At 39.9% G+C, this 13859-nt stretch overlaps 1 protein-coding gene across 1 annotated transcript in view; it reads left to right on the top strand.

The window, feature by feature from the left end:
• SOS2 (SOS Ras/Rho guanine nucleotide exchange factor 2) overlaps nt 1-13859 on the top strand; it is a 2018564-nt gene that overhangs the window by 621056 nt on the left and 1383649 nt on the right. Inside the window, exon 6 of the mRNA XM_044074288.1 lies at nt 2860-3003. Within this exon, the coding sequence (XP_043930223.1) occupies nt 2860-3003 (144 nt within the window). The remainder of the gene's footprint in view (nt 1-2859; nt 3004-13859) is intronic.

The following is a 13859-nucleotide window of genomic DNA, read 5'->3' as shown; positions in this document are numbered from 1 at the left end:
GTGGCTACTAAAGTCATTTTAGAAGCTGCTACTTGGAGCTCCGTGCATACATTTGCCAAGCATTATAATCTACCCTTATACTCTAGATCCTGAGCAGGTTTTGCAACTGCTGTTTTGCAAGGGATCTTAACTACACCATCTTTATCTTAGTGCCTCCTCCCCCAGTTTGGCTATGGTATTCTACCCATATGTTAGGACTGCAGATGCATCCTTGAAGGACATAGTACAGTTTTGTACCTACCATAAATGTAGATGTCCGATAGGTATGCATCTGCAGTCAGGATTACCCACCCTCCATCCCCTCTGTGGTATTCCTAGGGTATTTACCCCTCTTTTAGCTAGCTGGGGGAATCTATTATGGTGTATTTGTTTGTATATATGTGTATATATATATATATATATATATATATATATATATATATATTCATATTGTTTGCTCTCTACTGTTTGGAATTATTTGCATTTATCCAAATTTAGCCTTCCTAGAGGGCACCTGGCATCTGGGGCAAGAAACACTGAGGAAAATGGCGTCGGCTGATGCCTTTATACCCAACAAACAGCAGCTATGACGTCGGCTGAAGTGCGACATCAGCTGAGGCCAGACCCAGACTTTGGAATCCGGCCGACCGAAGGGCTGCCTGAGGCAGGACAAACCCATATGTTAGGACTGCAGATGCATACCTATCGGACATCTACATTTATGGTAGGTACAAAACTGTACTTTTCCTTACGTTATTTTTCACAAAACAGAGTTACTTTACGAACTAATCAACCATTCCTACCAAAATTAGCCTTTGAATCAAATATCAATCAGTTCATCTGCCTGTCTTCTTTCCTAATTTTTGAAATAAGGGAGAGTACATGCTACATCTTTTAGATGTGCATAGACATATACATTTCTATTTACGGACTAAGGAATTCAGGAAAACAGACCAGTTTGTTTTTTGTTCTCACTGAACAGACTGGGATCACCAGTTTCTAAAGTCACTGTGGCCCAATGGATTACTGATTGTATTACCTTTGTATATACTCAGCAAGGTCTCTCCCTATCAAAACCTCCTAAAGCACATTCAGCCTGATCCATTTCTTCTGTCTTCTGGTCTAGAACTTCCATTGATGACATTTGTGCAGCAGCTACCTGATCTAATGCTCATACCTTTATTGCTCATTACAAACTAGATTCAACTTCTAGAAGCATAGCTACTTTTGGTTCAGCAGTTCTCTCGGATTATCCTTCCATGAGCGCCACCCAAGATTCATGTAGCTGAGGATTCTGTCCCATATGCTGAGGAAGAATGAAAAGGACAGGGTCAGATATAAACATTATGTATTCACCATAAGTATGTGTCTGTGTTGTGCATTTTCATTCTTACTCAATCTGAATTGATGTTATGGATTTTTTGGAACCTTTAGTTTCAGGTTTGAGCCCTGCCTTACTCTTGCTTTTCTTTTACGTAATCTATCATATATATATGTATGTATGTATGTATATATATATATATATCTAAAGGTGGAAAACTTGATTTGAGGTATTTATTGTAGACTAGCTGGGTTATTATGGGTAGAGGGAGAAGCTTGAGAGTTGGATCCATAAGTGTGAGATATGCGTCCGAGTAATATCCACAACCTATACCGTGAGGAAGAATGAAAATGGACAATGCAGCTGCATAGTTATGGTGAGTACACACCTTTAATATAAATTATTTAATGTGATTATTAATTGTGTGCTTTTATTTTGTGCACCAGCTATCACAATCTTTTCAGTGTATTCATAAAATGACCTGACAATATCTATAAATTCAGTACAGCTTCAGTTAGAGATAACTTCTCTCTGGCAGACTTTACTGTGAAATTTTCAGTAGTATTGTATTAAAATGCATGGCTTTGGGTATTACTTTTTCTTTTTGAATTTGCTTGGTTAAGAAAATACAGACACATTCTTTGCTTTACTTTATATATTTATGATCCATTTGATTACCAGGGAAGTCCACTGGGCCAGCATGGCCTATTTTCAGTGGAGGCCTGGGGAGAAAAGCTTTATGCATTAGTTAGTGCAGTATAGGCACCTTGCATACTTCGTGCAAAACTGCAGTACATTTTCTGACCCAGTATTCCTGTTAGTTTGAATATTTCACTGTTTTACAGGTATTAACAACTGGACCAGTGATTCTCAGCTTGTGTTAGTCTACTTCATTAAACAGATATAGATCTTTAATGTATATAATGTTGAATTGTATGTGTGCTGCGGTAGCGTTGTCGCCTCACAGTAAGAAGTTATCTTGTTCGATTCTCAGCTAGAGTGTCTTCTCTGTGGAGACATGCGTGAATGGGCATACCTTCGTTGAAGGTTGTGCGTCAGAGCTGGCAACTCGGCATGTAAAAATCTACTGCCAATCATTAGCGGACCGGAGTTCCGCTGTGGCGACCCCTAACCGGGAAAAGCCGAAAGACACAACAACAATGTTGAATTGTATGTGTGTGTTGTTTGCACTGCTTAGCTGTTGACAAGTTTCATGTGTTTAGGTTTTGCAGTGGTGTTACCAAGTTTACTGTTTAAAGTACTGAAAACACTTTCATATTTATGACTTTTGCAGTAATATATTTCTGTCCTACTTCATATTATAGTCTTTCAGCATTTATTGAGTGAAACGTTCTTACAGCAGTGTTTTTTTAAATCCTGATCATCTGATGTTTTATATCATTAGGTTAGACCCCTTGTGTATTATTGTCTGCCTCTTCACTGTTGAAAGTGATAGATAGAAGGACTTTAGTAAAAAAAAACATCTAAATAGAACACAAAAAGATTACATGAAAAAGGATTCAAAGTTGTTTTACAAATGTGGTTGTGTTTGCTTTCAGGATATTGAAGTGATATTCAGCAACATTCTGGATATTCATGAACTAACTGTGAAGCTGTTGGGTCTGATAGAGGACACTGTGGAAATGACAGATGAAAGTAGCCCTCATCCTCTGGTTGGAAGTTGCTTTGAAGATCTAGCTGAGGTGACTATGAAACATGTTTGTGTTGTGTAGTAGTATTGCTTCACCTTTCTAGCCTTTGTGATCTGTTCAAAGGGGTAAGCAGCATTGTCAGATTGAAGGAATTCTTAAGTCCATGAAGTAGTTCTATCTGAATTTAGATGCTGGACTCCAAGATCCTTTTATTATGTTTTCACAACAGAAATTGAATGAAGACATGCTTTTGAAAATTAAAAAAAAATTGATTTCATTTTAAAGGAACATAACACGTTTACTTTACTTTTAATAGCATGAAGCTAAGTATATTACTTCTTGTGATTTTCTTTTCCACGTATTGTGTGTGTGTGTGTGTGTGTGTGTGTGTGTGTGTGTGTGTGTGTGTGTCAGTCACATATACTGCAGCATTATAGGGGGCTTTGTTGCATTTGGCATAAGAGCAGGTATTCAGTGTGATTTTCTTGGTCTCTGTCTTCACTTTTGCATACAGCCTTACTAGCTTTTCATCTGCCCAAGCTATTTTAGCAGTGATAATTACAAAATAGCACAGTAGTCCTGTTATACTGTTGACCACTGACAGGATAGACTGTATAAATACTAGTAATAGTATAAAGAGTGTAGGATTAACTCGAGTGGTGGTCAGACTGCTTAGGGTACACGTGTGATGATAATATTAGGCAACTTGTATCTGGAAATCAGAATCTGAAACGTCTTCATCTACAACTACTTTATTAATTTGCTTATACATAGTACAGAAAAGTCTCAAGTGAAGTAGTGCAGTGAAACACATGAAAATAATGTAAATTATTACAAGATTTAATAAATCATGAGGATGTACTGCATACAAGTTAAAAAGAATAGAAAATCAACTTAGTAAAACCTTTAGTTGATAAATATATACAAGTAAAGCATAAAATAAAACAAAGTGGTAATCAAACAATGGCCAAAGAACAAAGACATCCAGCACAAGCAAGGGCCAGTAAAATAGCACTTACGATATATGTACATAAAAGTGACATAAAGGAGAAACTATTCACAAGCACTGAGAAATTCTGCACAGCAACACATATCACAGTACATTTGCTACAGCTAACACTGAAAGAAAACACCAAAGGTTAAAGCAGCCATCTTTGACGTACAGGCATTGGACATCAAACACAAATAGTCTGCAAACAAAACAATTGGCCAACAGCCACACTTGTCTATGGCTCTGCATCACTGTGGACTAGAGAAAGTCCCAAATGCAGTAACCTGTCCTAAATGCTTGACATAACCAAAGAACACCTGTTCAAAGTGCCTGAAATATCCAAAGAACATCACAGACTGTAATGTGAAATAGTCCCAGGCACAAAATAAATCAACTCTAAATGCTGAGGATTAAAACTGTCCTAAGATTATGAGATGGCAGTAAACACTGCAGTCTGAATGCAGTAAACAGCACACCATAAGCTCTGAGCAGCAGTCACAAATGCTTGGCCCCCACTAAGGAAGATTGCTGCAACCAGAACACTTGAAAGCCTTGAAGATTAAAAAGCCTGGGAACTCTGGCTGTTTGACAGATGTGTTGTAAAAAGTCATAAATGCTAACGGAGCCTTCCTAATTACTGAATGATGGCAAACTGGCAAAAAAACACAAACTTAGAGATTCACAGTCTTTATTTGTTAACAGTATATAATAGCCCTGACTGTAGAAAATGAAAGTTACTCAGCTTGGAAAAGCTACATTAAAATTAAAATTCGTATTGAGGTTGACCTAAGCAGCTGTCTGTCACCATCTTGTTTGCACCATCTCAAGACCTAGTATGCATTTTGCATAAACAGGCAACTACAAACCAGGTCAGAGAACGACATCAAGCTGAGAGTCAATTCACACTTCTTTTGACCATTCATAGAGTAGGAGTTACAAACGTTAAGATACAATGGCGAAAAGCTGGTAGATGGGGAGCCATTACTAAATGCTAGAAAATTGTACTAAATGTGTGCTATTACCGTAATTACTGTACTACATTAGCTTTACCCTTTTACTGGTTTTATTCTTCATCTTCGGGTATAAAATACCAAGCTTTCAATAGGCGATCTATTTATGACGTACTTTGTAAAGATGTAAGCTAAAGACCAAGTTGCATCTTTCTAGACATTTTCTGCAAACAAAATCTTACCCTGTTTGTTTAGAAGAGATAAAAGTATGGGGATAAGTTGTTTACAGAAACCAATTTCCTATAGCTGGACACGTTCTGGAAGAAGCCAGTTCTCTAGTAGACAGTCTCCGTGCATTATGTAAGATTTTCTGTTGCTGGGGAAGCCTTGGTATGATCTGTTTGCATCTCCAACCAGTGCTAAATGCAGCAACTTATTTTCCTTAATCTCGCCTCTGGAGGGGAAATCTCAGGGACATGTTTGTCCAAAAATAATCCCAAAGACTCCTTTACATTTTTCCCTATTTCCCTATATCCCAAAATTAATTCAGTAAGCCAGGGCAGACAAGTCCAGAGTCATTCTAATAGTATTTGTCCTCAACAGATGTGGTTTCTTCTGTTTTGGCATCATCTCCTATAGAAAACTTTAAACCTGAGCCCCTTTTGTGTCCCATCTATCCACCAAGCCTAAGCTGGACCTTCACTCCCTCCGTCTGACTGCATAGTCACACTAGTTCCATCAATGGCCATGTACTCTTCTAAGTCCGATAAGGGATAGTTCAAATACTCACATCCCCATAGGCCTACCAGAAAACATACCAGAGAAAATAGACATCTTTCTGTATGTGAAAGCCTAGTCAGGCTTCCCAAATGTATATGACAAGTGTTAATGCCCTAGAGTTATTTTAAGAGTCTATGTAGGCATTTACAAGCTGTCTCTTGACTAAGAGAGATAACTGCCAGACCAGATGTCACTTTCCGAGTCCCCATCCACTGGTCCAGGTTGCACTTGAGCTGGGTTAGGGAAAAACTCTGATTCATGTGGATGAGAAGCTTGTTCCAGAGGAGGGGTAGTCTCTGAGACACACATCTGTCCCTCCAGTGTGTCCTGTTTATGTTGCAGACAAGGTTTAGGTCTTTAGATAGGTAATTCTGATGCTGTTTGTTTTGCAAATGTGCAGCAGGTCCATAAAAGTGGGATCACAGAATGCTTTGTAGGCCAGACATAGATCGCCTCTCAGCAGTCACTTGGAGACTGAGTACAGGGATAGAGCTTTGAGGCAGTCTGCGTTGGCCTATTGTTTATACCATGTGTTCTTTTTGTGAAGAACCTCTGTTGATGTTCTGTTTGTTGCATATACCAAAGGGGATGTTGTACTTAATGATTGGTCTGATGATAGCCGAGTACAGCAGAACAATGACATACTTGGATGCCATGCCGTTGCTTATAAGTAGAGCTACATAGAATGATTTCCTTACTTCTTTCTACACATGATGATCAAAGGCTAGGTTACTTTCTACGTGATTTACCTAATCCCTGACCAACTGGGTGTACTGTTGGGAGTATTATTATCAGTGAGGCATTTTCCAGGGGTAGCCATCTTCCCAAAGAATACTATCATGCACTTGGCATTGAGTTTTAGATTGCAACTCTGGCACCAATTATCAGGCTATGTCAGGCCTTCTTGAAAGTATTTTTGTCTGTGGGGAATTTTATGACTGCTTTTTGTTTGCAATCATCTCCAGTTTTGGTCAGCTGTCGACCCTTGTTGTTGGAATTGAGTTCAGAGAAGTAGAAACCAAAAAAGAGCAATCCCAGCACTGAGCCATGAGAGACTTTGCAAGTGACTGGCTTTTTGTGATGTTACCCCAAGCAAAGAAAGTGGAAAATGTTCACCAAAGGTTCCACCTGACACTCCAAATACAGCAAACAACAAAAACAAAGCTGGAACTTTGATGAACTCATCTGATGAAGGGGCAACACCCGAAAGCATTTATAGAGCTTTTTACTTGTTTTTATGACAGCTTGTTTTAATAAATATTGGATTACACTACAGCCTAGTGGTTCCAGCTTTCGTTTTGCTGTTTTTTTGTGTGATGTTAGACTCCCCTATCCTCACTTCTTGTGTCCTGTCTTTGAGCCATCTGGATATCCAGCAGGTGACAGGGGTGTTTATACCTAATTTCATAAGTTTGTATACAGTGCCCAAGTAAGGTATTGTGGTGAATGCTTTGGCTAGGTCAAGGTAGACAGGATGCCCCATTTTGCCCCCGTCCATTACTTTGGCAACCTTGAAGAAGTCCAAAAGGTTAAGTAGGCATGATCTGTCCATGATGAAATCAAACTTTGTTGAATCCAGTGTGTGAAGCGTTCCTATAGCATTGTTTATCATTTCCATGATAATTCCTTCTATGGCTTTGCATACGAGACTAGTGAGACTTATGGGTCTGTACTTTTCTGGGTACGTTGATGGCCTGCACTTATGCAGAGGAATGACAGTTGCAGTCCTCTATTTGCTTAGCATAATGCCTATCTCAAGGCTATGTTTAAAAAGTGATTCTAGTAGCATGATAGGTTGTGTTTCATGTAATTAAGGGGGCATTCTGACCTGTCTCAAGGCTACAGTTAAAAAGTGATTCTAGTAGTCCTGATAGGTTATGTTTCATGTAATTAAGGCGGTATCCTGGGATGATATTGGGGCCCATCAATAGTTTTGCTGGTCTTAGAGAGTGCATTGAGGACCTATCCCGTAGTGATAATTGGGGGTGTTATATCTGAGAATATTTCCTGATAGGTGTCAGGTGGAGCGGGGAGTAAAACTGGAGCTAAATTTGTCAGACAGTAGATTTGCTACATCTTCCAGCTCAATATAGGTGGCTTCATTTACAATTAATTTGACATAGTGTTGTGTATTGCATTTGAGGTTGTGAAGGTAGCTGACGAATCCCTTGTAATTTGTCTTTGGCCTATGAGGCTATTTTACCTTAGATTTAGCTTTGTAGACTTGATTAGCCCCCATGAGTTGCTTGTTTAGCTTGATGAGCAAGTCTTTTACCTTGCTTGGCATTGCACGACTTAATTTTTGCCAAGATTTCCTTCCTTTTGTTATACAACCTATTGATGTTGGCATTCCACCAAGGTTACAAAATGTCCAGCTTCTTGCATAAGGAGGAGCTGTATCCTGTTAGTTAACTTGTATTGAGTGTAGCAATCCTTAGTTCATGTTTGGCAGGTTGATGGGTTTTATGTCCAGCTTTCTGTCAGTAGAGGTATGCCAGATAGCACAAGGTGGGGTAGCCGCACACCAGTTGGTCAGTAGCTTATTCATCCAGGATTGCTGGGCTTTATGGTAGGCACACAGACTTACAGCATAGAGGATAATGCACTCTACAGTTGATGCCTAAAGTGATTGTTAGGCACCATCTGGATTCTCATTTGCTGCCCACAACTCCATTCCTGGATGAGGTGGAGGTTGAAACATCCAGTATGATTTTCTGAGATGGGAGGAACCACACAGAGGCAACATTGTCATAATGTATGCCCACACATGCAGTGGCTGGAGGTCGGAATCAAATCTTGTACCTAGTACATGAGAGGCAAAGATTTTAATCATTATGCCAGCTGTGTCTTAGCAAGATAATTATAGCTAATAATATCTGCTTCTATACTGGTCTAACTTCAGAGGCCCATAACTGATATATAACCTTCAGTTTTACTTCCTGAAAGTAACTCGGAAGGTCTAAGACACTCATGTCCCCATCTCTTATCTCAGTATATTTTGTCCCAAGAATCCATTCCTATAGCCTTGATCCAGGTAAATATCATTGATCATATCCTTTAGTATAGGCCATAGACTGATATTCCTGCTGTCCCCTCCTCTTCTGTGGAGTAGGTTTTGGACCATGTCCACTGCCACAGTTCCTTCTACATTGTCAATGTTCATGTGGACATCCACTTCACCAGGAAAATACAAAGTTTTTCTCAACAACTGGTTGTATGGTAAGTGTGTGCCACTTGACTCGAAGGCACTTCAAAAATCATTATTAATAAACAGAAGCTTGCGGGGACTTGAAACACCTTGCTTGTCTAGCATCCATCAAGTAACCCAGGAAGGGAGAAACGTCTCTCCCTAAGATTCAGCCAATTTGAGACAACTACATTGCGGCTTAATACTTTACCTGTATTTTTATTCTCTTATAATATATGCCCGCCATTAACTAATGTAGGAACCTACAGCCATATATCAGTCTTAGCACCAGGACTTAAAAAGTCCCCTCCATCTCAGTAACTACATGACTGTGCAAACAGCCAGCTAGAAAACACAGTCTGATTGGTAGGCGTAGTCATGTGGCTCAAGCTTTTAAGATGGCAAGGAGACTAAGCATAGTAAGACTATCCAGGCATTAGCAAAAGTTAATAGACCTTAACAGTAATTTAAAAGAACTCAAAATCCTCAGCACAGTGTCAGGTTAGACTAGGTAGTAACTGGATTTATTTGATGTACGCAACCCCAGCAGGTTGGCTTTAGGAAAAAGTGGAATTAGACATCTCGCCCCAGTCCATCACTGCACCATTATTTATTTCAAAGTCCGGTCCTAGTGCATTATCTGCCGTTGTCATTCATAGTTAATCAAATGCCTTCTGACAACTCTCACACCCTTATGCTAGTCTAGCAGTCAGATGCAGGGGCTTGCATGTCCCTTGCCAGCTTGGTAACTGATTGTACAGCAGTGGTCTAGAGCCACAGTCTGATTGGGTATATACTGTCATGTTAAAAAAAAAAATCAGAATTGGTGAGGGCACCAAGCAGAATGAAACTATGCAGTTATAGTATGAGAAAAATAAGTAAATGATATAGCCATGTATGAAGGGACTTTAAACAACTGCATGTTATCCAAGTTCACTATTTCTTCATTTGTTCAGAAATGTCTGACAGAAGTAGTGAGGAAAATCAGAAATGTGTGCTTTTAAATGAAGGAATCTCTTAGTCTCTTAATTTAATGAACTAACCTAAATGCGGTATTGTTGCCTACCAGACCCAGACTATATCGGATATGTATTCTGTGAAGATACATTAGCCTTGGGCTGACTTGTAGTAATGCTGCCTGAGTTCATACTGTCAGGTATTAATGCTTCCTGAATTTCTTCCACTGAGTGATGTCATTTCATATTGCTCTTCATGTTAATCACATGAACTTCTTTTAATGTGAAGTAGGGTATGAACAGGATCCAAAATTGTATTAGCATATGAAAGATGCTAAGTAGTCAAAAAATAGTAGTATCTGGAACCATGAACGAGTGAAATGATCTCAAATTTTAATACTGATAAAAATTTGATAAAAACATTTAAAACGCAAGTGATACAACACTTCTACCATTAAGGCTTCATCAGACTGACATCAAGGGAACTAAAAACATTGATTTATATACAGTTGTTAAAGAATATCACATGATTAAATGCAGTTAGTGAACCTGTTTGTGCAGGTATCTTAGATGAAGTCTTAAAGTGACCATGTCGTTAAGCCCAGGGTAAATGTGTGATTTAAATCTAAAAATCTAGTTTAGTTCTCCTCCTCCTTCAGTTCTAACCTTGATATCACCACCCCTAAATGCTTCTGTCATACTTTTAAGTATCAGAAACTTGAATGCATGTGATGTATCTATTTCCTTAATGTGGTTTTGTAAAACGTGTTGTTACAGTGTTCCTTAAGTTTACTGTTAGTCTCTACTGCTGGTGGACAGCCTTTGCTGTCCGATGTCAAGATAGTGGTGGTGTAACAGTATGGCATATGTCACCATCTTCATTTCTTTCATGCGATGTAGTCTGATGCACAAGACCATGTATGTGAGTATCACCAGATCTGATGTTATTTTCATTCATTCCTCAATAAATGGGTTCAGATTCCTCAATAAATAGGTTCAGATTCGACCCTCGGATCTGACTCTGCCACTTTTTCCAGCTCTTGGAACACGGAAAACTCTGAAGCTCCTCCCTTACGCATAATATATTAGTCCTTTACCATACTTTAGATCCTGTTTGCCACCTTTGCATAAGGACGTGATCACTGTTGGCTCTTGAGCTATAGCTTGTTTCTTGTGAGTAAAGGCAGATTTTATATATCTAACCTTTTTTCTTTTTGGAGTTGTATCCTGTCTTGCCCTTCCTTAAAAAATGTAAGGACTGTGGCCAAAAGATTCTGTTATCTGGTGCACATGATATGTGTGTGAATTTTTCAGGCCTGGCCCATTTGGATTCTGCATGTAATATATGTAAGGCCTTTAATTTTAGGGCCCTTATTGACCACAGAACTAAACTGATTTTGAGAGGATTACTACCTTCCACATCCTCTAATACAGCATTTGTGGTTCAAACCCCATAGAAGGTTGATAAAAAAGAGGCCAAAAAGCATCCCTCTGACCCTTCAGGTTCTTCAGCTCCGAGCTTGGAACTGCTTCTAAAAATATCAAAAGCGTCATATCCAAAGATGAAGTCCTCCGGTCTGACTACTTTGGATAAAAAATCTATGATGTCAGAATAGACCCCTTGGATCAGAAAAAGCACAAGAACAGGTCATCTCGGAGTCTCCTTCGACTCTGGATCTGATATTTTCCCATTTCCTTTCCTGGAAAGACATCACCATTCTAGGTCTTTGTCTGTTGCTTCATCTTCTTGTTCCTCCAGAAGTCTAATGGAAGCAGATATGGATAGAATGATGAGGAAATTTCTCTCTATGCAAGTTCAAATCTGGGTTCTCCCAGCTCCTCCTCCAATCATGTCAGGAGACCTTTACCATTGCTACCTCACATATTTTGCCTCCTTCTCTAATCTGACATTTGGTTTCAGGGCATTTGGATCTGAGAATCCTGGATCCAGCTGTATTGGATCTGAAGACCCTTCTATCTTCTACGCCACTACTGTCTCTGAGTCTGGGCCAGATGATTCTCAGAGCTGTAGAGTCGGAACTGGATCCGAGGTGTTAGAGTTGACTTTGAGATTGCCGGAACTGTCTCTGCCCCTCAGAGCCTTTGCTCTCGACAGCTGAGCTACAACCCCTGCTTTGAGTGGTTTGCCTTCGGGTCTGAAGGAGGAACCAGTGGTTCGGAAGCATGTCTTCACAGAGCCATCTGTTTCTTTATCTCTGAGGCATTCTGCTTTTGAGGCAGTGGAGAGAGTTTTCTTTGCTCCAAGAGAAAGGACATATCCACCTTCCTCGGCTCCTACTTCCCAGACCCACTTGTCTTTGCATGTTGAGCCTTGGCTTCCTACAGCAGAGGCACAGCCAGCTCAAAGTCTCCAGGATACCCCACAAGGTATATTGTTAACTTACGATACTTCTCTAGAACATGCTGTGAAGATAGGTGAAGGCTGCCAGCCTAGCCATATAGAATTTTGTAGATAAGTCTGTCATTTGTAAATATTAATGTAAGTCACAGGCTTGTTTTCTTAAATGTGAAAAGACTGCATTGGATATTGAACTGCAAAAATCTAACAGTGCACTCTGATATAAGAAAGCCAAGTCAAGCATTTCATGACTGCTTTGCTCTGTAAGTTATTTAGAATTGTGTTTTCTCTTATTAGATATAGCTAGGAAATAAGATTAGACTAGTTTGTTTTTCTGTGATGCCAGAATTTTTGCTACTGTATTATTTTAAGTATTTCTCTGTGATCTCTGAACTGTTGACTAGCATTGTGTAGTAAGAAGTGTGGTCATGTGTTTTTATTATTTATTAAATATTATTAAACCTTTCAACTGTGGCTGTTTTATGTAGAGTTAATTTAAGCTCTAGAGTACATTGCATGTATATAGTGATACTGTACCAAGTCACTCTTATAAACATTGACTGTTCAGTAGCACTTAACTATTTGGATAATAATATTGCACAGTAATAATTGGACACCCTTTCAGAAGGGCCTTTGAGTAGCTGATATTCGTGGGTGGTGGCAGCAGGTACTACTTTTTAGACTGGGCAGAAAAGGGGCACAGCTGGAGAACCTGTGCCAGTCTTCCCCAGGACTGTCTGTGTGGTTGTATATATAAAAGTGTGTGTGTGTCAGCTACTTGGACAGGGACACGAAGCACTGGTTGGACAGAGAAGATGCTGAAGGTTTTAGCTTGCCCAGTAGGTTGAGGTCTGGACCTTATAACTGTGCCAGTGGGGAGTCTTACTGGGGACTTGTGCCAGTGGGGAGTCTTACTGGGGACCTGGAGAGAAAGGGAGCAACCAGCCTCAGACTGACTGTGATCTCTGTGTGCTGTTAAGGGAAATTGTACTTTACTGTGTATTTATTATCCTTTCACTATATGGACTCCCCTCACTGGTGTTAGTGGTGAGGATTGAAGCTCCTTGATTGCTGGGCCAGTGCTTGGGCGTCACACATGCCACCAAAGACGTTTCTTTGAAGAGAAAGTGCAAAAGGAGGCACTTAAACTGCTGTCAAGAGACGTCACGGATGATACTGATTTTGATGAGGGGGAAGATCACCACCTGATGCCATCTCATTTGGAGACATACAAGAGATCCTCAAGCAAAGGGGTGGTTGGTCAACCGACGGCCCTTCCCAAGAGGAATAAATATTCCTGGAAGCCTTTAGGGCTGGCCCATCTACCTCCTGGATGACTCCACCCACTGATGAGCTAATTGATTTGCTGTCGCGACAGGTGTGGAAGGACCTGATTCCATTGAGCTGATCCACAAGAGACCAGGCAGGATATTGACACCACCTAATGATAGGGAATTTTGGAGCAAAGGAGTTTCATTTGATGCAATGGTCATAGCAGCAGCTGCAAAGATGGAACTACCAGTAACATTTCTCCATTCATCCCCATAACAGGAAGTCCAGGGCTCTGGATAGATTTGGGAAGCATTTATATGCTTCAGTGACTTTTGCACTTTGGTCGCTTAATTATTTAGCACAATTGACCAGATTTCAGAGTGATTTGATTAAAAAACTTACCACATCCCTC

The sequence above is a fragment of the Protopterus annectens genome, chromosome 6.part0 (assembly GCF_019279795.1).
Source record: "Protopterus annectens isolate FY-2018-M chromosome 6.part0, PAN1.0, whole genome shotgun sequence".
Taxonomy (NCBI): Eukaryota; Metazoa; Chordata; order Ceratodontiformes; family Protopteridae; genus Protopterus; species Protopterus annectens.
This window is presented reverse-complemented; position numbering and strand designations above follow the sequence as displayed.